Genomic DNA, 23,895 nt, shown 5'->3' with positions numbered 1-23,895 from the left:
CATCTATTGTCATCGATGGCGGTCACTGTTTTGGGATTCGAAGAGATATGGCGTGAGTATACTGACGACAAGAATTCTGGGTGTATTTATACCGACATTCTTAGTGGAGAGCATGCAAGACACCCACATTTCAGCATTCATGATAGCTATTTGTTTCAAGGAACGCAACTTTGCCTACCCAAATACATCCATCCGTGAGTATGTTGTGAGAGAGTTACATGCCGATGGGTGTAGTGGACACTTGGGTTGTGAAAAGACCATAGCTCTCATTGGAGATAAATACTTTTGGCCTCATATAAAATCAGTTGTTACCAAGATTTGCTAGTTTTGCAGGGTTTGCCAGCTCGCTAAGGGTTAAAAGAAAAACTGTGGATTGTATCAACCATTGCCGATCCCACGTGCTCCATGGGAAGATCTCAACATGGACTTCGTCCTAGGTTTGCCAAAGACCGCTCGGAAAGTTGATTCAGTATTTGTGGTGGTTGATCGATTTTCAAAGATGACACATGTCATACCATGCTCGAATACAACAGATGCTCTCAAGATTGCTCAATTATTCTTTTGAGAGGTTGTCCATCTTCATGGGCTTCCAAAGACAATTGTGTCTAATCGTGATACTAAGTTAATGAATTATTTCTGGAAAACTCTTTGGACAATGACGAAAACCAAGCTTTAGTTCTCTAGTGCCTACCACCCTCAGACCAATGGTTAGACATAAGTGGTTAACCGTAGCTTGGGTAAGTTACTATGGTGTCTTGTCCTCGATCACATAGCTATATGGGACCCAGTAATACTGATGGTTGAATTTGCTTATAATAACTCAGTCAACAAGTCCACAGGGATGTCACCTTTTGGGGCAATAACCGGTACGCGACCGCGTCTTCCAATCGATTTGGTTCCTTTACCCGTAGAGTTGAGACCAAGCTCAGAAATTGATGACTTCATGAGCCATATGCAGCAAGTGCATGACGAAGTTCGACGCAATATCGCTGTAAGTAATGAAAGTTATAAGCAGCATGCAAATACGAGACATCGTTTTGTTGAATTTGCGGAAGGTGACATGGTTATTGCCCGTATTCGTCCTCAATAGTTGCCTACCAACACCTCAAGGAAGCTCCATCCTTGCAATGCAGGACCATTCAAAATCATAAAGAAGATCAATGCCAATGCTTATGTTTTAGATTTCCCACCAAATTTACCTGTCAGTCTTACTTTTAATGTGGAAGATCTTTCCATCTATCATGGGCACCATATTAATAATGGTAGTGAAGAACAAGCCATCACACTTCCAATTGTTTTAACACCTACAGATACGATCGTTGATGTTTTGGATGACCAAATTGTCTTCGTGCTCCAAGGTGGTTACCAGTTTTTCCTCCGTTGGCAAGGACGAGCTCTCTTCGATGCGACATGGATCACAGCTACCGACTTCCAGTGTCTAAATCCTGATCTCTATGATTTGGGCCATTAACTCGCCGAGGTCGAGTTCTTTCTAGCCGGGGAAGACTGATGCAGGCTGATTTGGGCCGCCACGATTCATGGGCCAGGACCAGGCCCATTAAATCCAAGCCCAATAGTTGGCCCGTCAATAAGGAGGCCCAAGCCTGCTATTTAGGTAGTTAGCTAGTTAAATCAATCAGCTAGCTAAGAATAATCTAGTAGTCAAACGTTTTTAATGCATTATTGTCTCTTTAATCTCTTTTCCATATTTGTAACAAGTCATTGATTGTCAATGACATTATGTTTTTCCTTATATGTATGTCTCAAAAGTCTATATAAGGGCCCGAGACGAGTAGTGTGGAGGCATCTTAAAATTGAAACAAATCTTGAGTTGTTCACTTCTATTTGTTTGTGTTCTTGTGCTTAAGATTGAAGGTACATTTGGGCGGATGCTTCCCATCATCTGGCTACACCAAGAATCTTTTGAATATAGAGAAGGGAGGAAGTCCTGCGGACGAGACATAAGAGACATGAGATCCGCAATCTCAGGGTCTTAGAGATTTCTCCTAAATGGGGGAAGCCAAACACCTACCACTCGCTGTCTCAAAAAACACCCAGTCACCATAATGTTAAGAGAAGGGCATACACATGGTGTCGTAAAGGCCATTACGTAAAGATAATGGTGGTAATCGTTACACATTATGGGGTTGCGATGGTCGTAACAACTGTTATGGAAAAAAATGAGCCATAATCGTCGTTAATGGCCCGTTACGTCCCATGTAAATGTCATAATAGCCCCGTAATGATCTGTTATATGGGGCAGATACATGTTTTCAGACTTTTTCTCAACATTACAGGGTAAATATAGGATTTTCAGGGATTTTTTCAATATAAAAAGAGAGAGAGAGACCATAACGACCATTACGGGGGTAGTAATAGCCATTATGACCAATATCATAAAGGTAACAGTGGTGTCCATTACAGCCACTGTTATCGTTACGGAACACCTCGGGCATACAACAACCAAAGCAAGGACAGAAGAAGTCAAGGAAGGACTTCTACACCAAATATCCAACCATACCTAATCTTCGCGCCATCACCCAAAGTAAAGACCTTCCCCTCAAACACTGAAGAAAACACCTTAGCAATCCCTTTCCAAAAAAGGAGGCTCGCTAAAGGGAGGAAGATTTTTCCCTCCAACCTTTAGGGGTTAGCCCATATTTAGCAGAGATAACTGATCTCTAGAGACTCCCTCTCTGTTCCAAATCTCCAAACCCATTTACCTATGAGAGCTTCATTGACCAAATCCAACCTCTTGATTCCCACTCCACCTTCAGCATAAGGGGTGCAAACCTCCTCCTAATTTAAAAGGAATTTCTTCGAGGGGGAACCTCCTTGCCAAAGGAACTCCTTGTGGAGTTTATCTATATGGACAACTGATTTGGGACACCGAAATAAAGATATATAATAAATAGGGTGATTGGAGAGGGAGTCCTTAATTAGGGTTATTCTGCCCTGCAAGGAAAGGAGCTAGCTTTTCCATGGGGACAATTCTCTCCATTCTCTCAAGAATTGTCCCAAAGGTACAAAGTAGGTTTACCAAAACAAAGAGGAAGAGCAAGATAATGAGGGACCCCACCTTGCAACCGAAAGAGTTTGCCAAAGAAGCAATTTCCTCCGAAGATAAATTTATCCCAAATAACTCACTTTTGGACAAATTTACCTTTAAACCTAACACCACTTCGAACCAGCATGTAGACATGATCAAGAAATTCACCATAGAATCATTAGCCTCATAGAATAGCAGAGTATCATCAGCAAATTGGATATGGCAGATTCGATGAGGAAAGTTCTCCACCTGAAAACCCTGAAAGAGACCCTCTTCCTAACCCCTGGAAACTTCCTAACCCCTGGAAAGCATGTGATTGAGCGTTGCTAAGACAATCACAAATAGAAAAGAAGATAAGGATTCATTGTGCCGAAGCCCTCCGAAAGCCTTGAATAAGCCAAAGGGTGAACCATTGGTAAGGACTGAAAAACGAGGAGAGGAAACACAAACACAGATCCAGTTCCTCCATTTGTCCCCAAAACCCATCCTGAACAGCATATTATCCAGAAAAATCCAATCTACATGGTCATAAGCCTTTTCGAAGTCAAGCTTATAGAGTACTCCAGACCTTCCCGCATTATGGCATGAGTCGATACATTCATTCAAGATCAGCACACTATCTAAAATCTCTCCCATGAACGAAAGCACTTTGGAAGGGAGAGATGATCTTTGGGATAACTATCCACAATCTCCGACTCCAATCTTGGCTAGAATTTTATAGGGCTACCAACCAAGCTAATAGGATGGAAATCTTTTAGGTTAACAGCTCCCTCTAATTTAGGAATTAGAGTTAAGAAAGTGCCTCCCATTTCCAACAAGATCCTACACCTAGAAAAAAGCTAAGGGAAAGCCATCGGGTCCCAGAGATTTATCTCACCCTAAGTCCATGATTGCGGCTCTAACTTCTTTAATGAGAATCGGCTTCTCCAGGGATTCCATATCTTCCCAAGAGATGCGAACGAAATCAAGACTATCTAACAAGGGACAACGGACATTATCCGACGATAACAAAATATAATAAAAACCTACAATAGATTTGCAAATTCCATCTTTATCTGAAATTTCTTGCCCTCGACGACTTGAGAGGATATAGTTAGCGCCTGCCCTAACACTGGCTATTCCATGAAAAAATTGTATTCTAATCTCCCACTTTTAGCCAAACAGCCCGAGATTGCTGGCCCCACTTTATTTCTTCTTCTTTGAGCCTTGCATAATAATTTGAGGATAACTTATCTCTGGAAGAGAGTTCTTCCTCTAAAAGCTGACCTCCTTCCTCTTTAACATCCATAGCTTGAATCGCGCTAAGAAGAGTCGACACTCGAGGTTCTCTTTTGCCAAAGAACTCCCCAATGCCAAACTTTTAACTTCGACTTTAACATATGCATCTTCTTAAAAAGTTTGAAACCCAGAAGGCCCTCTATTTCAAAGGAGGATCACTGACCTTCAACTAGAGAGTGGAAGCCCTCCACCTCGAGCCATGCTAGCTCAAACTTGAAGGGCCTCATCCCTTGGTTGATCTCGTCAACTTCAAGAAGAACAAGACAATTATCAGAGACTAGTTGAGGCAAACCTCTTTGACGAGCAAAGAGGAATTGTTGGACCCAATTTGGAGAGACCAAGAATCTATCTAATAAAGGCTTAGCTCAGGATAAATGAACATTCAACCAGGTGAATTTGGCATCCACCATGGGAAGGTCCAACAAATCATGTTTACGCACCCAACCCGAGAAATCCCTCAAAGGATGTCACTTAAAAGCCATTGATTTTTTTATGAATAAACCTCACTACATTAAAGTCACCTTCAACACCAAGGGAGAGGTCATTTATCCCTGACCGAGGTTTAATTCATCCCAAAAAGAAGGACGAGAAGAGGGTCTGGTTGAGCCATGCATACCACACCAAAATCCAGAGGAAATATCTCTAAGAATCAAGTTAACTGCAAAAAAAAAAAAAGAAAAAAGAAAAACTCAACCAGCACTCTTCCTTGGCCCAGCAGGAGGAATCGCAAAGGACCAAACCCCTACCGAGTCAACATCATTCAAAGCTGCCCAATCCTTACCTTTCCTCCCCAAAATAGAATTAACAATACCTCTATCGATAGCCTGCAACTTAGTTTCCTACATGACAATCAACTTTGCTTTTGAACGAGAGCACATCTCCTCCACCTAAGACTACTTCCGAGGGCAGCTTAAGCGTCTCAAATTCCAGGAGAGGATCTTCATTGATGTACCCGAGTAGCCCCTTCCTTTTCTCTTGTTCCTAGAAATAGTTTCCAAAATGCCATCCAAATGCACTTCTAGATTCACGAGCTCTTTATTACAGGATAAAAATATTAAGGTGCCTGACAAAGGAATCCTGGTCACCAAAACTCAGAGACCCCTTTCAGCGACCAACTTAAACAAGGCGATATAATCTTCATCCCGATTTCCAACCACCACTCCTAAAAGCCTTCCAACATGACATATTGCATCCCTTACCCATCTCTCTCTCTTGATCGATTTCACAAGACTTCCAATACCTCTTATAGAATAGCGAACAGGGGAAACAAGAACATGGTCCTGAAAGATCCTTTCATTGTCCAGAGCAAAAGAAGCCCATAGTGGGGAGACCTCCAGAGCACCCACTAGGGGACCTTGAGCCAGAACAACTAGACACATGACCTCAGATAGATCCTCCATCAAAGGGAAAAGCAGGGGAGGGAGGGAAGGGGATCGAGAGGGAAGGCCACGAGACAAGAACTAACCGAAAGGGGAGGTTGTACTAAAGGAGGGCCAGGATCCGAAATAGAAGAAAAAGGGACCTGGCAAATAGGCCAAGAAGGAGGGGTGTGGAAGACTTCCACAGCCGAGGGAGGAGGCAAGGGGGGAGCTAGAGCCAGTAGAAAATCACACTCATCAACACTTGACCTAATACGAGGAAGAGGTATAGTTAGAGGAAGATCATAGAAGGAGAGGGAAGCATCAAGAGATAACACCTCATCTCCCAAACTACTATCTGACAAATCATCCTCTGATAGAGAAAAGAGCTCGAATCTGAGAGAGAATTGTTGAACCCAATCAAAGCTAGAGGAAAACCCAAAATATCAACTTACTAATTGAAGTTTTCTTCACTAGCTGGTCTCAAGTGAGAATCGTGTGTCCTCTGTTATTGACACATGTTTGTTTCTATTAAAGCCGAATGGGCAATTGCAGCACCTCTCTTAAATGTGACAGAAGAAGCCCCCAAAACGTCACCCAAGTCAAATCTTGAGAAATTCAAGTCCCCATTCGCTTTACCAACATCCATCTCAAGAGGACACATATCACCTAGTAAAAAAGGCTCCCGACACAGTCGGTCCTTGTGGGGAGAGATAGGGTCGACGCATGTCACCTCAACTAACTCAAAAGGAACAGATGCCTCTATATGTGCCAGAATCATCCTCATTAGGACACGTCTCCTCTACTAATAAAGGCTCCTAGCACTTTGAAGCCCTATGGGAGAAGAGAGGATTGATGCGTATCACCTTAATTGACACCCCACTAGGGGCAACATGCCCTTGGATAAAGCTCTTGATGACATGTGGCCTCCACTGTGATCGAGGGAGCTCTTGAACCCAACATGCCTCAATTAAGGCGAGAGGAGAGAGTTGAGACAAGAGAAGACTGCAAAATATTGTCTCGAGATGAGACATTCATCCTCTCATCTCTCTCTAAAGGCATAGAGTTCACGGTCATTATCCCACTCACGTACGGAGGGAGTCGAGTTTAGGGGAGATAAGGAGCTTCATGGGCAAAAGGACTGAGAATTTGGAGACAAGTGTCCATCGACGGGGACACATGTGGAGCCCCGAGTGTCACATGTCGAAATTGAAGCAGAAGGAAAAACACATGGTTCACACATAAGACCGGACTGTAATAGAGCTCCACAGGACACCAAAATGGAAGCTACCACATCCATGGCGACTCGAACTAAAACCGCCATTGGAAGGCCTACCAAGCACCTCTCCCATCAGCAAGTGACTCACACCTTCCTAGAGCACCTGAATCTTGAAGGAGTCCTTTCCGATGATGATCTCCATTAACAACGGAACATCGACTATCCTCTTCACTCGAACGAAAAGTCAAGCGAAGCGGAGTTCTTCCCAGTGCCCTATCACCTGGTCTATTAGAATGACCTCCACAACAGAAGACCCCAAAGAAATATTAAAAATAAAAACCCTTCAAACTATAATTCTAATGGAATACCTAGGAAGACGAACCAGGAATCTATTGACCCAAAAATAGACCAGTTGGCCCATTTACAGAATGCCTCCATCAGACTCACCAAATGGAGGTTACCTGTAAAAACCACCTTGTTGATATCAGAGAGAGGAAAGGGAAACACAAATTAACAAAGGACTAAGATATCCAAGGATAAAATCTCCCTGACCAAAGTTATAATAGAAATGAAACCAAGTGGCTAGGCCTTATAGGGAAAAACCCAGTTGCAAGGACACTACCAAACTCCATTTGAAGGCTTCCCTAACTTTAAACAAAAACAGAAAAGGGAACTAAAATGATGGAACCCCACCTTTGGGCCTTAACACTGAGATTGCATGGATCACATGGATCGCCAACCGAGGGGGCCACCCCTATAGAGCTTCCTTATAGGAATATAGGACCTCTGCATAAACTGAGGCACCCACTATCATTACTGCTTTAGGAGGAGGTGAGAGAAAATGTACGTTGGGTGAAGGCCGCTTGGGATCTGGCTTGGAACCCAAACTCCTTTGCTCAAGGTTAACCCTCTTCGGCCCGTAATGAGCCACATGAACTCTCATCTTCCTCTCGTTAAACTTCCAGCCTTGTAAGTTGTAACCCTTTAATGGAGTTGAGAGGTTTAGGATCATTTTTCTATCTTGAAAAAGGCAAAATCACGAATGGAGGCTGACTTCACCATAGGGATGACCACTTCACGCACAGTGCCAAATTTCCCAAAAACTCTTTGAAAATGGATATCCATCCATTCTTCTGGGAATTAATCCATAAAAAGTGTCAGGAGTTCCCTTAATGGATTTTTCTACTTCCTTTTTCTTCTTTCTAGGTCCAGCCTTGTTCCACCCTCCTAACTTGTGAAGATGTTTGGATTTATTGGCTTCCTTAAGGTTGTAGAAACCTTGGATTTTGGAGATGAGGGGTCAATTCCTGCCAAAACCATCACCTTCTCTAAGAGCTCCGTCTTCTGCTACTACCCCTTTCCCTTTCTAGCTAGCTAAGGGCGAAAGCTTCTCACTCCAAAGCTGTGAATTCCTCTCCTGGTGGGACAAGTATTCGTGAATGAAGTCTCCATCCAAATCTCCTAAATCCCCATGAAAAATGGCACAACTACATGGCATTGATAGATTCTTCGAAGCTCGAGAAAAGTCCCTCGATCTCCATCTGCTCCTAACCACAGAAGGATGCCGAGAGGATGTTCTACCCCTACATATTTGATCTCTAGTTGAATCTCTGAATAACGTTGAATTCCTTCGTCTAGAAGGATATCTCCTTCCTTTAAAAAGGAGATCCTCCAGAACAACACATTCTTGTCTATCCACACTCATGACACACGCTGAAACCAAGCACATCCAAAAGCTCCATCATCTAAATCATGTCCAAAATACAAAAAGAAAAAAGATAGATTCTTGACTACTTCAATTTTTCCCTGCTTTCTTATTTCTTTAGTTCTTTGGCCTAAAAACAATTTTCAGCTGAACTAGATTCGTCATATGTAATTTTTCCCCTTTCTCAAATATGTTTCCTTAATTCTTTGGCATATTTGATTGAATTATCAACAAGTCAAGCCAACAAACATCATTCTTAGCAAGGAATATATATACATGTCCAAAACACACAAAAAAATAAATAAATAACATTCTTGAGTATCTATTTTTTATATTTTTGTTTAATTCTTTGGCTTATAAATAATTTCAAATGATATAGGCCTAATACATGCCGATGCCGATATGCAATGCCCATATTGTATCACTTTTTGGTCGGGTCAATTCACCCCTAAAACTAATATTCAAAGACATGGGAAACAGGAAATTTATCTGCTTTGCATAGAAGGTGGGGATTATGTTATCATCTAACATGCCAACTACACTAACGCTGTCGTGGGTGACTTCTTAAATAACCATATCCACCTCATCATCTCTTAAGCTAATCAAAGATGTGTATCCTCTAGTTCATCATCTAATTTGTAAACTCTCCCTTCACTTTGTCTCCTACCTAGCTTAAAAAATAAAAAAATAAAAAATCCAATGATGGTCTGGACCACTGCAGGATACCGTCGATCTCTATCTTCCTCTCTTCTTTGCAATCATTGATATGGAACTCTACCCTCCTTGGTTTCTTCTTCAAGTTCTATGCAGGATTATAACCCTTATATTCCATTTCAACGCGTGAAATTCCTTCTAATACACTTCCAACACTTCGCCAAAACACGAACCCAAAAGCTTGAAATGTTTCAAGGAACCATGCATGAAGAGGAATCCCATAATATGTGTCCATGGCACCAAACAATCCTCACCCATGAATTCTAGCCAAAGGATGATCTCGTGAACTAAAGATGATTGTAGGGTCTTTATGGGTTCCGGATGCAACATATAGAGAAGATTTTGTTTACCACTACGCCCCATGTTAGTCACATTAAGCAGGAAGGAACCCCCTTTCCCCCAATGGTTAGCTATCTCCTAGGAATTGGTAAAGAATCTTCTTCTACCAAGTCTTTAGTTGATGTAGGACAATTAACCACTTGCTCTAAAAGCTCGAACTGTTAGAGCATGGCGAATTAATCCTTTTATCTCATAGCCCAGGCCCCACGTCTCATGGGTTAGGACTTCGGCCGAACCCCCCTCGTGGGGCCCAAATTACATGGGTACTGCGGGCCGCCCACCCCGAGTGTGTCCTCGCATCCCACAGGCTACCCCACTCGAGCCCGGTGTGAAATGCGCATTAATCACCCCCGGTGAGGAGTCTCAAACACAAGACCTCCTCCTTGGGCCCCGCCCACCCCAAGTGTGCCCCTACATCCCACAGGCGACCCACTCAAGCCTGGTGTGAAAATGCCCCTACATTATTAGTGAGAAGAACCAACCAAAGTATTTTCAAAAAATAATTCTTTCTTTTGCTACCTCTTCTTCAAGATGTTTAGCCCACCTCCACCTTTCTCTATCCAAACTGTAACATTTTAAATATCAACGGCCGGTGTTAGTCTCTTGGGCAGAGCAACTACACGATCACCTTTAATAAGTGAGTCCTTTCCACAATTATGGGCAGCTTGGCTTTTGGAATTAAGAGTGATTGCCAACATCGAGATTAGTTACTAGAATCTGCTACTCTCCCCTTCAATTGATAGGGTGCCTTCCCCAGGCTAGATGAACATCTCTCTTAGCGTTCCAACCATATTTAGAGATTGGAACTTCAATCCTTCTACCATCCATGAGAACATTATTCATCTTTTACCATCCCAAATCTCTAAACAGATGCAACAACTCTTCCACCCTCATGTCGAATGATATAATGGAGAAGAAGAAGGTGACTAACTTTTCAAAATCTGAGAGAAGATTTTTCACGTTTAAAATTTACTAAGCAAAAAGAAAAAAGCAAATGGCATACAATCTATCGAGGCAATAGATAAGTCCCCTAAACAAAGGATATCTCCATGGACCCCTTTGCAAGTGAATTGGCAATCAATGTTGTCAACATCATAATTGTATCGCAAATCGTAATAGGGGATGAATCATATCAAATCGCAAATTGTATCGTAAATCGTAAGATTTGTTATGATTTTCTTTTTAAAAAATGGAAAAATATGTAAAATATAAATAAATCAGGAAAAAAAAAAAAACACTCATCAATCATCCTTTTGCCATCATATGCACCAAGTAATACCATGTCATGATAGTGTTAAAAGATTCTTATCTTTCCTTTTTTTCTTTTGGTCTTTCAAGAAATTTTCCTTAAAAACATACAAGGAGACTTAATAATTTATATTCTTGTTACCTTTCTTGAATGTATAATCACATTGGAAAAGCACTATTTATTCTTTAGACTAATGAAAAAAGATATTTTGATTTCTAACCATTATTCCATAATACAGCTAAAGTCAACATGATCGTAACCATCCATGAAAACATTTCAGATAAGTCATACATCAATTTGGTGTTTCAACCAGTTAAGAAGTAAGAAATTATTTATTAAAAAAAAAAAAAAAGCTCTATGATTTAACATTGAAGAGAATATATATCATTTAATCTCTTGTAAAGAACAAAATAAAATAATTTAACTTTTCTAAATGATTCTTCTTTTCTCTTTTTTTCTTTTTTCTTTTTTGGAAGGTTTTTTTTTTTTTAAAAAAAAAATTCTTCTACACAATTCTTATAGCTCCCACCAAGTTAAAAACATTTAAAAAAAGAAAAAAAGAAAAAAAAGAGAACAAGTATAATGTGAATCGTAAATCATAAGATTCAAATCATAGAATTGAAGGATTAATATAAAATAGGATTCAAAGGTGGGATTCAAATCATTTGCTTAATATTCGACTTAAATCGTAAATCGTAAATTGTAGGATTTTGACAACACTGTTGGCAACACAATTAGCTTCCCTTAGCACCGGATTAGAAGTAATACATGATGAGTGACAATGCATTCTTTTTTCCTCTCACTCAGGCTCTTTCTTCTTCTTCTTCTTCTTCTTCTTCTTCTTTTTCTTGTTTTGAGCAGCAGGCCATCAACCAATTCATCCTGATGTCAATTAGGACAAAAGAAAGCATCCCAAGGGCTGAAGCTTTCCCAAGGCCCATGCAATTGCAAATGAGTCTCCTTCCACAACAAGTGGGTGCTTAAAGCAATCTAGAGATAGTTTAATCCCTACAAGAGTTGGGCACGAGACGACTTGACTAGGCAAACTCGACTCATCCGACTCGTTCAGATCCAACTCAATCTGAACCGAGTGGGTGAGTCGATCCAAAACAAGTTGACTTCGTCCAATCCGAACTCAATATTGTGTTCATGATGGATTGGAAGAAATTTGGAGAGAGAGAGAGAGAGAGAGAGAGAGAGAGAGAGAGAGAGAGAGAGATCAAAATGAATAAACAATCTGTCCAAACCATTAGAATCTGGAAAAGGAATGTCCATGTTCTTCTTGGATTGGAATCAAAACTTCTTTTTTCTTTTTCTTTTTTTTCCCGGTTTCATTCCCCATCATGCTCTAGCCCCTCTCTCTTCTTCTAACAACTCAACAAGCTCTTCCTTAATGTCATCAATAGTAGTCATTCCTTGAAATTCAATTTATATAGCAGCTTTGAGGAAATTTCAAGCATTCCTTATTTATTAAATATACTCCTACCATATATGACTGGCCAGATGTGTTCGCATTACACCTATTAGTGGGAATGTCAGGTACACAAACGTGAAGGTAGAGGGGGAGAAAAAGAAAGTGGGGAAAGGGTGTTGTTACAAATGGAGAGAGAGAGAGAGAGAGAGAGAGAGAGAGAGAGAGAGAGAGAGAGAGAGAGAGAGAGAGAGGGCTCCGTGCAGAGAGTGGGGGGTGGGGTGGGTGTGGGGGGTGGTGGTTGGTTCTGGGTTCTAGTTATAGTCAAGGATATAGGAAATGAATCTTGAGGGCTACATATATGTGAGCTATTCTTCTTTTCTTTTCTTCTGTTTTTTTTTTTTTTTTTTTTTTTACCGCATGTGAGCTATTCACATCCAATGCATGGCTCAGTATACTGCTTTGGCCTATAGCCCACCAACTGAGGGGTCGTTTGGATGCCTGTAATTTTTTTAGTTGTCAACACATTACACCTAAAAAGATTACATGATATTTCGTTTGCCTTTTAAGTGGTAATTTGTTTCTAGGTAAACAGATTGTGTGTTTGGCTAGCCTGTAAAGTGTTTACAATGAATAAAGTAGGTATTGATACCAGAGAGCTTTAGCGGTGAACCTTTCAAAATCTACAAAAATCGTATAAGAAAGACTTGATTTTTTTTTTTAGCGCCCTAAGAGGGGATTAAAGCATGCACACACTAAACGGATTGGATGTCTTCCACCCATCATAGTAGGCCCCAAATGCAATCTAGAAGCTTTTACTGGTGGACGTCCCATCCTTCCCTCTTGTGGTCCATTTGATAATGGACAAGCTGTTTTTTTAGGGCCACAGGAGAGCATCAAGGGAAGTACATGATGTATGGATTGGATGTACCATACACATTACGATGGGCACTACATATCATGAGTGTATATTAACCATTGTGTTCTAACATGTAAATGCCTTTTTAGCTGTAAAGACTTTACCTGTAATCTGAAACAGGGTTTTTTACCAGGTTTCATATTACATCTAAAAGCTATAATCCATTTACAGCCTGTAAAGCCTTTACAGGCAAATACATGCATCCAAACAACCCCTGTAATCAGATTACTTGTAGTCCCTTTGCAACTTAAGGACTTTATAGGCATCCAAACGACCCCTAAGTTTGTGTATTTGCCACATTTTTTGTAATCGGTGATAATCAAGGTGTGGCCCTGATTTTGCATGGATCAGATATTCTACACATGAAACATCATTGTTTGGGAACTACGTGATCATTTCTCTTAAAAAGAGGCTGGTGTCAAGTCCATGGTCACATGGATGGCAAAATAGACCAAACGACGTATCAAAGCCGGAGGTCTCGTGTTCGAGACTCTTCACCGGGGGTGATTAATGCAGGGGCATTTTCACACCGGGCTCGAGTGGGGTAACCAGTGGGATGTGGGGACACTTGGGGTGGGTGACCCATGTGATTTGGGGCCCACGGGGGAGATCTTGTGTTCGAGACTCCTCACCGGGGGTGATTAATGCACATTTCACATCAGGCTCGAGTGAGATAGCCTGTGGGATGTGGGGACACACTCGGGGTGGGTGGCCCATGTGATTTGGGGCCCACGAGGGGGGTTCGGCCAAGGTTCTAACCCATGCGATGTGGGGCCTGGGCTATGAGATAAAGGGATTGATTCGCCATGCTCTAACAGTTTGAGGTTTTAGAGCAAGTGGTTAATTGTCATGCATCAACCTGTCAAGGGTTCGAGTACCCATAAGTGGTGAAATCCCACTACGGCGTGAATGTGTGGCGGTGTGTGTGCGTGTTATATATATATATATATATATAATGCTACATAGATTTGACTTCATTAGGAATTGGCTCATCCTGGTCAATAACAGGCTCTTGCACCTGTTTTGTAACTAGAGAGAGCACTATGCCTTTTTTCTTGCTCTCTTCTTTGAACTTTCATATGGTACATGGGAGTTTGAAGGAGCAACCGATGTCGATGATGAAGGCGTAGATGAAGGAGGTGATATAGGTTGCAACGTGCAAAGAAGGATACGATGACCTCGCCATAGGAAAATATGCGTGTCGGCTTCATCGTCACTTTGTACCTTTTGGTCAAAGAGCCAAGGTCGACTGAGGAGGATGTGGGCAACATTCATCGGAATTATGTTATACCGAATATCATCCTCATATATGCCAATTTTAAATGATACCAAATACTTTCGAGTCACGGAGATGGCAGTGTCGTCGACCCACATACTCTTATGGTTTTGGATGCCTTTCAGTTGGCAACTTAAGCTTATCAATCACCTCTTGAGATACGATGTTCATTGTACTGCGCCATCAATGATCATTTTAAATGTATTTTACCCGCATACAGAAAATAGTGGTCTGTCTCCAGTCTTCCTCTTCCTCCTCCTCCTTGGGGGTGGTAAGGAGGCGGCGTATGATAATGCCTTCATTCTCAGCAAAAGGGTCCTCTGGTTATGATGCAGGTTCTACATAAGGCTTCTCCATCTCGATGTTTTCATTGTAATACTCATGGCCGTCCAAGTAGTAGGGATCCTCCTCATTACCACAATAATGGAGATTCCTGGCTTGCAAACACTCATTAGAAAAGTGCCCCATCTGTCCACAACAATAACAATCGACACCCCACCACTATCTTCTGAGGGAAGGATTAGGATTAAGACCTTGCCCCCTGGTATCATCGCCCAGCATCGCTGATTGCTTCTGGTATGAATTTTGTGGCGGAGGGCATTGTAAAGGTTGAAGCTGCCTTATAAGAGGACCTTGCATCTATCGGTGTGGTTGAAAAGGGTGGGGTGGTGGTCGGTAGCTTTGTGGTGGAGTTCGGTTGAGATGCAGATTTGAACCCATTCTCACAGAAGGTTCCTTAACTGTAGAACCAAAATGTTGGAGAGTACGCTACTGCAGCTGTTGTTCAACTCGCCAAGCCTTCCAATGAACATCATCAACTGACTTAAAATCATACATGACCATCTTGCCCTGGATCTCTTGGTGTAACCCTGCCTTATAATGGTTGGTTATTACACGGTCTGTCTCTACAAGCTTACAACAGACAGAAAACTCATTGAACTTTTTGGTGTAGTCATCCACTGATAAAGTTCCCTGTTTGAACGCAAGGAGCTCCTGGATAAGAGTATCCATGTATTCTAAAGGCAAATACTTACTTTCCAGCTTATCCCTCATGTTAGTTCATCTGGTGATAGTAGGACAACCCATGATGAGATTGTTGTCGTCAATGCTTTGCCACCAAATTCCTGTTGGGCCCTTTAACTTGACCTTGACAAAGGCCACTCGCTGGGCATCATACATGTCCCACCATGCAAAATAATCTTCCAATGTTGTAATCCAATCGACAAAAGCCTTTGCATCAAGAGGACCAGTGAAATTCGGAACTTCAACCCATATGTTTTTGGTAATATTATCTTTCTCAGGCGCCTCTATCGCGGTGTCAATAGCTCTTTCATGTTGTTCTCCATGTAGTTGGTCAACAACAGTTTCCAGATTGCCCACTCTTACAAACTTGGTGATGCAATTGCCTCGTTGTTGATCGGTAAGTCTCCTTCGATAGACATTACCACTACAGGTAGACATCGTGACGGCGAAAAGTAATAGACATAATACGGCTGATTTCTTCTTTTTCTTTTTCTCTCCTTTAAATTTTTTTTTTTTTTTTTAATATATATATATATATTGGGGTTTTCAATGGGATAGAATGGGTTGATTTTGGGACTTCAATGGGCTGGAATAGGGCTGATTTTGGAGGGTTTTAATGGGTTAGAATATGGCTGATTTTCGGTTTTTTTTTTTTTTTCAATGGGTGAACTAGGGCTGATTTTTAGAGTTTTAATGAGTTGGGCTATGGCTTAATGGATTGGAATGGTGCTGATTTGGGGGGTTGAAGGCTGAAATTTTTTTCTCGACAATCTCCCCTTGTAAATTGGACTTTTGGGTTTTGTAAAGAAAGAAAGAAAGAAAAAAAAAGGTGAATGGGGGGTAGGAGAAATGGATGCAGTGAAGCAAATAAAGGAGATTAGGCAGAATTTTATGATTAAAGAACCTAGAAACAATAATAGTGAGATTGTTGTTGCTCCAGGACTTCAACCCAGCTGTTGGAACCTGATCTGATACCAAATTAGCACAACCGACTGATGGGAAGGATCCGTCCAAACGTAGGCACTTTCAATCTTAAGCACAAGAACACAAACAATTAGAAGAGATCAACTCAAGAAATTTGTTTCAATTTCAAGATGCCTCCACACTACTCGTCTCATACGCTTATATAGGCTTTTAAGACGTATATACAAGGAAAAACATAATGCCATTGACAACCAATGACTTATTACAAATATGGAAAAGAGATGAAAAATATAAAAATGTGTTAAAAATGCTTGACTACTGGATTATTCTTAACTAGTTGATTGATTTCGATAGCTAACTCCCTAAATAGGAGGCATGGGCCTCCTTATTGACGGGCCAACTATTGGGCTTGGATTTAATGGACCTAGGCTTGACCCATGGATCGTGGCCCAGATCAGCCTGCATCAAGTATCTAGTATGGAGGACTTCTAGGTCATTTTTTTTTCTCTATTTGGTCCCCTTACTGGCCCCTTGCTTCTCTAGAATCTTCTATTAGTTGCTGCCATAAAGGAGTTGTTTGGTCTTATGGGGTGCCTCACAAAGTTGTAGCATTTGTGTGGTTGGTGGGGAAGAACAGGGTGCTTACGATCGACAATATGAAGAAAAGAGGCATGCCCCTCACCAATGTGTGCCTGATGTGTCTTCAAGATGATGAGTCAGTTGATCATCTCTTCCTCCATTGCTCCTTTGTCTCTGAGATCTGTTGGCATGTCCTCATGGTTGAGGTATCCTAGGTTATGCCCTCCTCCATCGATGACCTCTTTTGCTCATGACACGCAGTCTCGGGTGGGAAGATTGGTTGAAAGAAGTGGAGGATTCTTCTCCTCGCGTTCCTTTGGGCAGTTTGGGTAAAAAGGAATAATTGGTGTTTTAGAAATTTGTGAGGATCCATTGTTGGGGTGTATAATAGGGTGTTATTGTTTTTTTAGGAATTAGGTGCCTTGAGCAATCAGATTTTCTTCTATTGGGTTTCTCTCTTCGGGGTTCTTTCTAACCTTGGGGTAAGTTGTATTTATTCTTTTCTTTTTGTTTCTTTCTTTTTGTTTCACTTTTGTTCTTGGCTCTGCCTAATAAATTTTGCTTCATCTTTCAATATGTGTGTGTGCGTGTGTGTAATGTTGTATCAGATTATTGTTTGATGAGAATGTTGTTGATTGGCTTGTCTTATTGAAAGCCAATCACATAGGCCCTAATTGAACACAAATCAAGCATGATTTGGTGAAATAGGGTCCATCACATTGAAATACAACAAAAAGAAGATGAAACATGAAAAATAAGTGATGGCTTACTCTCTTTTTTTCTTTTTTCTTTTTCCTCCATAATGATCCATTCTGGTTTGATTCATCGAATCCCACTCAAATCTTTTGTTTTGATCTTCAAAATAGGATTAGATCTAGTCTAAAATGACTTTGTAAGCTTCCTTCACGGTTGAAATGAAAAAGAAGAGGGTAAAAAAAATCGAAGTTAGGCCTTTATGTTTGTATTAGTAATATCGGTCCCTGTCGATATGCCCGTATCAACTAATATAGCCCAAAATTTTTCATGTGGGCTGATTTGGCCCTGTATTGCATATTTTATCTGGCTGATACAGATATAATACATTTGTATCAGCTAAAACAATGCCGATCTTCAACTCTATACCAGTTGCTACTTGCTTCATCATCCTTACCTGATTATTACCAACACGCTTGACCCCGTGTTAGTCGCTGTGGTGGTGAAATTGGTTGTATGTTGAGAAATGAGGATGCAATTATTTGCTCCTCTTTCTTCTATGCTGTCGGTGTGTGGTACTCACTAGAGTGGAGACTTTTTGCCTTAGAAATGGGTTGCAATTTGTCTAAAACACGTGCTCGGCCTTAGTTCTTATGAAGGGGATTCTGCTAATTTGATAAATTGAGTGTGGAGGATTCCAATGAATCATAGAAACTAGTGTATGTTTTTTTACTTTGCCTCCTATCCGCTAGGTTAAACATTTTGTTTGTCCTTATTGCTAGAGTGGCAAACAATATGGTTGATGACTTATTTACACAAGGGGACAATTGGCCATCATTATGTATAGGGAATTCGGTTCCTTCTTACTGTGTTTTGTTTTCTCTTTTCTTAATGAAAATGTTCTTGTCAGTTCTAAGTTTCTAACAAATGCATGTTACTTCATTCATCTTGATGAACTAGCCCCTCTATAATCATTGTCATATCTTGAAACTTGGAATTGAGATGTGTTGAAGAATGTCTGTATTTTAGTGGGAAAATTTTCAGTGCTAGATGTGTAACAATGTTCTGTTCTAAATTGTCACTTACCTCCAAGGTATCCTAAAACGATTACATACGGGCTATGTGACGGTAACCATTACGTGTTACGGGGTTATAACAGCCGTAATGGCCCCGTAACGCCTGTTATGAAAAAATTGACCTATAATGTTCTTGTAATGGTCCTATGACGGCCGTAACGGTCTCATAACGGTCCGTTGTGGGGCCAAAATAGGTTATTTTTATTTATTATTTATTATTATTATTATTATTATTGTTTTATTATTATTATTATTATTATTATTATAAAGAAAAATGAAAAAAATTGTAACAGCCGTTATGGCCCATATCGTAACGGTATGGTGGTGGCCGTTACAGCCACCATTACCGTGTTACCATTATGGAATACCTTGTTTCCTTTAAAATTTATGGTTCACTATCTCAAATTCATGCTAGGGCATTCCAAACAAAATGGCCTATTGTCTAATTGAAGTTATAGCCTCCGATAGAATGGAATGGTGGAACAAGATTTGTGTATCTGACCCCAACTAATTGGGGTAAGGATTAGAACTAATATTAACACAATGGGCTACGTGGCTTAGATATTTAGACAGTTTGAAACCTCTCCTCGAAATTCACATCTACTCAAATTTCAAGGAATCCATTAATTGTTCCAGATTAAACCAATCAAATTCTGACAAATCATTTGTTGGAATCATATAATTTTCAAAAGCAAACAAGGATTATGAGTCTTTGGCATTCTTTCATCTAAGTAAATTTCAGGTGGTGTGCTCCCACCTCTTGATTTTTTATTTTTTATTTAGAAGAGTCCATGGCAGTTCTTTATGACAATTTAAATGAATCAAATCATATTTCAAAACCACTCAAATATTTTAGAAACCAAGACTAAAGCCAAGCAATTAAGTCATGCACCAAGCCATTTATTCATTGTACTGTCTATCACTGTGATGTGTGAAGATAAAGCTACTAATTTCATACAAAGTTTATAAGTTTAAGAACCAAGTCCATTAGCCATTCCAATTAAACCAATCATATTCTACAAAACCATTCAAAGGAATTAAATCGTGATTCTTAATCATTCAAATGAATCAACCCCGGGATTTTTATTAATTCACATTATAGAGAATAAATAAATAAATGACAGATGTCATCCAAAAAACTGCTTTCAGTTGGCACTTGCCTTTAAGGTGGTCATAGGTTGAACCCTTTGCAGCTAAGTTTTATGCTAAATTTTATTGAAAATTTTAAAGTAATGCCAACTACCGTTGAGTCAAGTTACTGAGTCTCAATGAGTTTCGAAGGAGACTTGTTGACATTGAGGTATAGTCAAACCCGCATTGAAATTTGACTGGGTCGAGTTGACCAGACCAATTTTGAGTCAACTTGGTGAGTTTTAGAATTTATGTTGGTTACATTAGACAATTCATGTATTTAAATTTTTTATTGCTTTTTAGATTCTCTGTGGATAGTGGCAGTGGGAACTCCTTTGCTAATTTATGTAAAGATGCTGTTACAATCATCTTGTCTGGGTTGGATTACGTATGGAGTTTTTACAATCACTGTTTGGCTGTCTGACTTCAGGGATCTTACCAGCACCATAAAGAGCTTAAAGCTGCGCAGGGTATCAAGATTACTGCACAGGTAATGTATAATTTCCTGAGTACATTTGAATTTTGCACTCATGTGCATGTTTTTTGAGAATCGTTTTCTTCTGTGATATTTGGTTCCAGGGCCTCGAACATGCCATTGCAGGCACTGGGCTATACGTGGTAGGGTCTGAGGATGATTTGGAAGACATCAAGGAAGCATCAATGCAAGATATGAAGACGGTTATGAGCAGGATTGACAAGAGTGGGGAGGGTGTATGCGTGCAAGCCTCTACCCTTGGTTCATTGGAAGCGTTGTTAGAGTTCTTGAAGAGCCCAGCAGTGAACATCCCAGTCAGCGGTATAAGCATCGGTCCTGTACACAAGAGGGATGTTATGAGGGCTAGTGTTATGCTTGAGAGGAAGAAGGAATATGCCACCATCCTAGCATTTGATGTCAAAGTAACACCTGAGGCTCGGGAGCTTGCAGATGAGACTGGTGTGAAGATATTCATTGCTGATATTATCTATCACTTGTTCGATCAGTTCAAGGCTTATATTGACAATCTTAAGGAAGAAAAGAAGAAGGAAGCTGCAGAAGATGCAGTCTTCCCTTGTGTTCTAAAGATTATGCCGAACTGCATTTTCAACAAAAAAGATCCAATCGTCTTGGGTGTTGATGTCCTTGAAGGGATTGCAAAGGTATTTTATCTTATTTCCACTAGTCTTTCTTTCAGTTCCAGTTTCTTGCTGAATTAAAGACATGCCACAGAAACATGGCATAGACTATGTATCAAGCCCCTATGGGACTAGCTGAACTGGTGGCTTTTAAAGCAAGGGCTAAGATTGTGGTAATAGTTCTTTACCACCTTGATATTGATGGTGACCCATAATCTGTACACGTGGAAAACAAGTATTGAAGTCCAGATCATCCAAATCATCAGGATGGGCATGGATGGGGGTGTAGTCAAAGTTAAGACTGATTGGACAATCTTTACCATCCTATTATTCTCAAACAGATTGTTATAGATCTTATGTTCTATGCTCAAATGTGATGGGCGATATCAGATGGTCAAGGTCATCTGATCAGGGGTGATTTTTGGCTGTGCTACATCCATGATGGACCTTGTGATTTGGACACTCAAGATCTCTCTACTTGTTGCATTCTCCTGTATGGTGGATATGTCACCACTATTTAAATATGGCAGTGAGCTGCTGTCTACCCTTAAAACAGATTCCTCAAGGCAGAGTAACTCTTTGGGCATTAAATGTTGGATGGTAGACATTCTCACAAATGCCAAACTCCCTAGATTTGACAATGAAGAAAGAGCAATGCGATGATTCTATTTTGAACTTTATAGCTGTGTGTGTAACAATGTATGCTATTTTCTGTCTCTTGAACTCAGGTCGGCACTCCAATCTGTATTCCTTCGAGGGATTTTATTGATATTGGACGAATAGCTTCCATTGAGATTAACCACAAACAAGTTGATATAGCAAAGAAAGGCCAAAAGGTGGCCATAAAGGTAATGTGGAGCATAGGGTGTGGTACAAAAATGGAAAATTTATTTGTTTCATGAGTTGTGTAATTCCCGCTACAAGTCTTTTTTGGTCTAATTGGCTCCTGTTTGCTTACTGCAGATTGCTAGCACCAACGCTGAAGAACAACAGAAGATGTATGGCAGGCATTTTGAGATTGATGATGAGCTTGTTAGCCACATCTCGAGGAAATCTATCGACACACTTAAATCAAATTATCGGGTAACTTCACATAAAATTCCCACACAAACACAACCACTCCCACATTATCAAAGTTCTTCTGTTAGCTGCTAGTGAGTGATTATAAGGCCCTGATACAACGAAAGGGACAGTCTGCTTCTTCGTTAATCTTGTGGTCTCAACCATGGATGTCAGATTCTTATAACATCTTCCAGAATGAAAAATTGAGACTGGATGTTAAATTCACACTCTTCCAGATTGAGGAATCCTGACCTTGAACTCCTTTTCTCTTAACCATTACAGTATTTTTCTCTCATCCGTCTATTAGTTGGTGGATGAGTGAAGGGTTCGGATCTTCAAATCTAATAGATCCGATGGGTGTCCAACATATTGGATTCCTAGTGTGTGTGTGTGTACGTGCATTCATACTATTAAGCCCTAAAACATCAAGACCCTATAATTTCTCAATGTTAGCAATAGCATATTGGATTCCTAGTGTGTGTTTATTTTATTTTTTGATTCCTTTGTGCATGATCTCTATTTATTGTCTGGGAATTTGGTGATTCAATCTACAATCCTTTGTCCTTTGCTTCTCTTCCAAGGCCATGTGTAACAGTAATGCTAATCATTGTGACAAATATCACTGAGACATTTAAAATCTCGGGAGAAATAATTTTCTAGCAATATTATTGCTAGAATATCATTTTAAAAAAAAAAAAAAATTCGTGATTTTATTGCCAAAAAAAAAAAAAAAGAAGAAAAAAAAGAAAAAAAAAAAGAAACTATTTTAACGAAATTTTTTACCCATATGTAAAATATTTTAAAATTATTTATTAGTCTATAGTGAATATTTTTTTATATTTTATTTCCAATTACGTTTTCCTGATAATAAAATCGCAAGAAAAATGTCAAAAATCTGAAAATCTCCTGAGAAATTGTTGAGAGCGAGATTGATTACTATAATGCTAATGGTGTAATGTGCAGGACGACTTATCTATTGAAGAGTGGAAGCTGGTAGTGAAACTGAAGACTCTCTTCAAGATACAGTAAGCTAGAAAAGAAAAAAAGAAAAAAGAAAAAGCAAGAAAAGGAAAGGAAAAAAAGCAGAAAACAGAGTGAAGAATAATTACAATCCTTGTTCAGCTGTGGTGATGATAATGAAAATGTGGTGAGGCGTTTTGCACGAGTTACAGCTTTAGACTATGCCAGATTCTGATGTAACGTGTTGAAATTTTGGTTGGCGAGGGAAGATTTTTTCTTTTTCTCTCTGAGAAATGTGGGAGGGATCACCAGAAACAACAGCCTTGATAGAGAGCCAATCTGTTCAGTCACCAACAGAAGGTTTCTTCATTTCCGTTTTATTTTTATTTTTATTTCATGTATGTTATTGCCTTTTGGTCTGAAAATAAACTATTTCTTTAGAATTATTTTTTGTCTGGGCTACCTTTTTAAGATGTGATCTGTATCTTTATTATAAAGTAAAGAGCAACGGCAGGGGTGATTTTTATTTTTAAAAAGAGAGAAATTTCCAACTGTACGACCCATTTATGGCCCATTTACCTGTTTAAGCCCACTTCTTTTTACCTCCCCAGAATAAGCCCCATACGTACGGACGTCTTCCCAAAGGTCAAAAATGCCCCTTCTATAGCCGACGCACCTTATTCGCACTGCCATCCGTGTCTCCACCCAAAAAACCTGGTTTTTTCTTCTTTCATCTCCCTAATCCTACATCCTAGCCGTAGATTATCATTTTCTGATTACTTCTCCCCCTTTGTGACTGTCCACCCTAGTAGTAGAA

At 40.1% G+C, this 23,895-nt stretch overlaps 1 protein-coding gene across 1 annotated transcript in view; it reads left to right on the top strand.

The window, feature by feature from the left end:
* The window catches only part of LOC131255424 (eukaryotic translation initiation factor 5B-like), a 39,147-nt gene extending 15,623 nt beyond the window's left edge, over positions 1–23,524 (top strand). The window contains exons 7-11 of the mRNA XM_058256128.1: positions 20,374–20,433; positions 20,523–21,080; positions 21,785–21,904; positions 22,020–22,139; positions 23,082–23,524. Of these exons, the coding sequence (XP_058112111.1) occupies positions 20,374–20,433; positions 20,523–21,080; positions 21,785–21,904; positions 22,020–22,139; positions 23,082–23,147 (924 nt within the window). The 3' untranslated portion in view covers positions 23,148–23,524. The remainder of the gene's footprint in view (positions 1–20,373; positions 20,434–20,522; positions 21,081–21,784; positions 21,905–22,019; positions 22,140–23,081) is intronic.
* Positions 23,525–23,895: the final 371 nt, after the last annotated feature.

The sequence above is a fragment of the Magnolia sinica genome, chromosome 9 (assembly GCF_029962835.1).
Source record: "Magnolia sinica isolate HGM2019 chromosome 9, MsV1, whole genome shotgun sequence".
NCBI lineage: Eukaryota > Viridiplantae > Streptophyta > Magnoliopsida > Magnoliales > Magnoliaceae > Magnolia > Magnolia sinica.
Note: the sequence above shows the minus strand (reverse complement) of the source record. Positions and strands in the feature narration are given on the sequence as shown.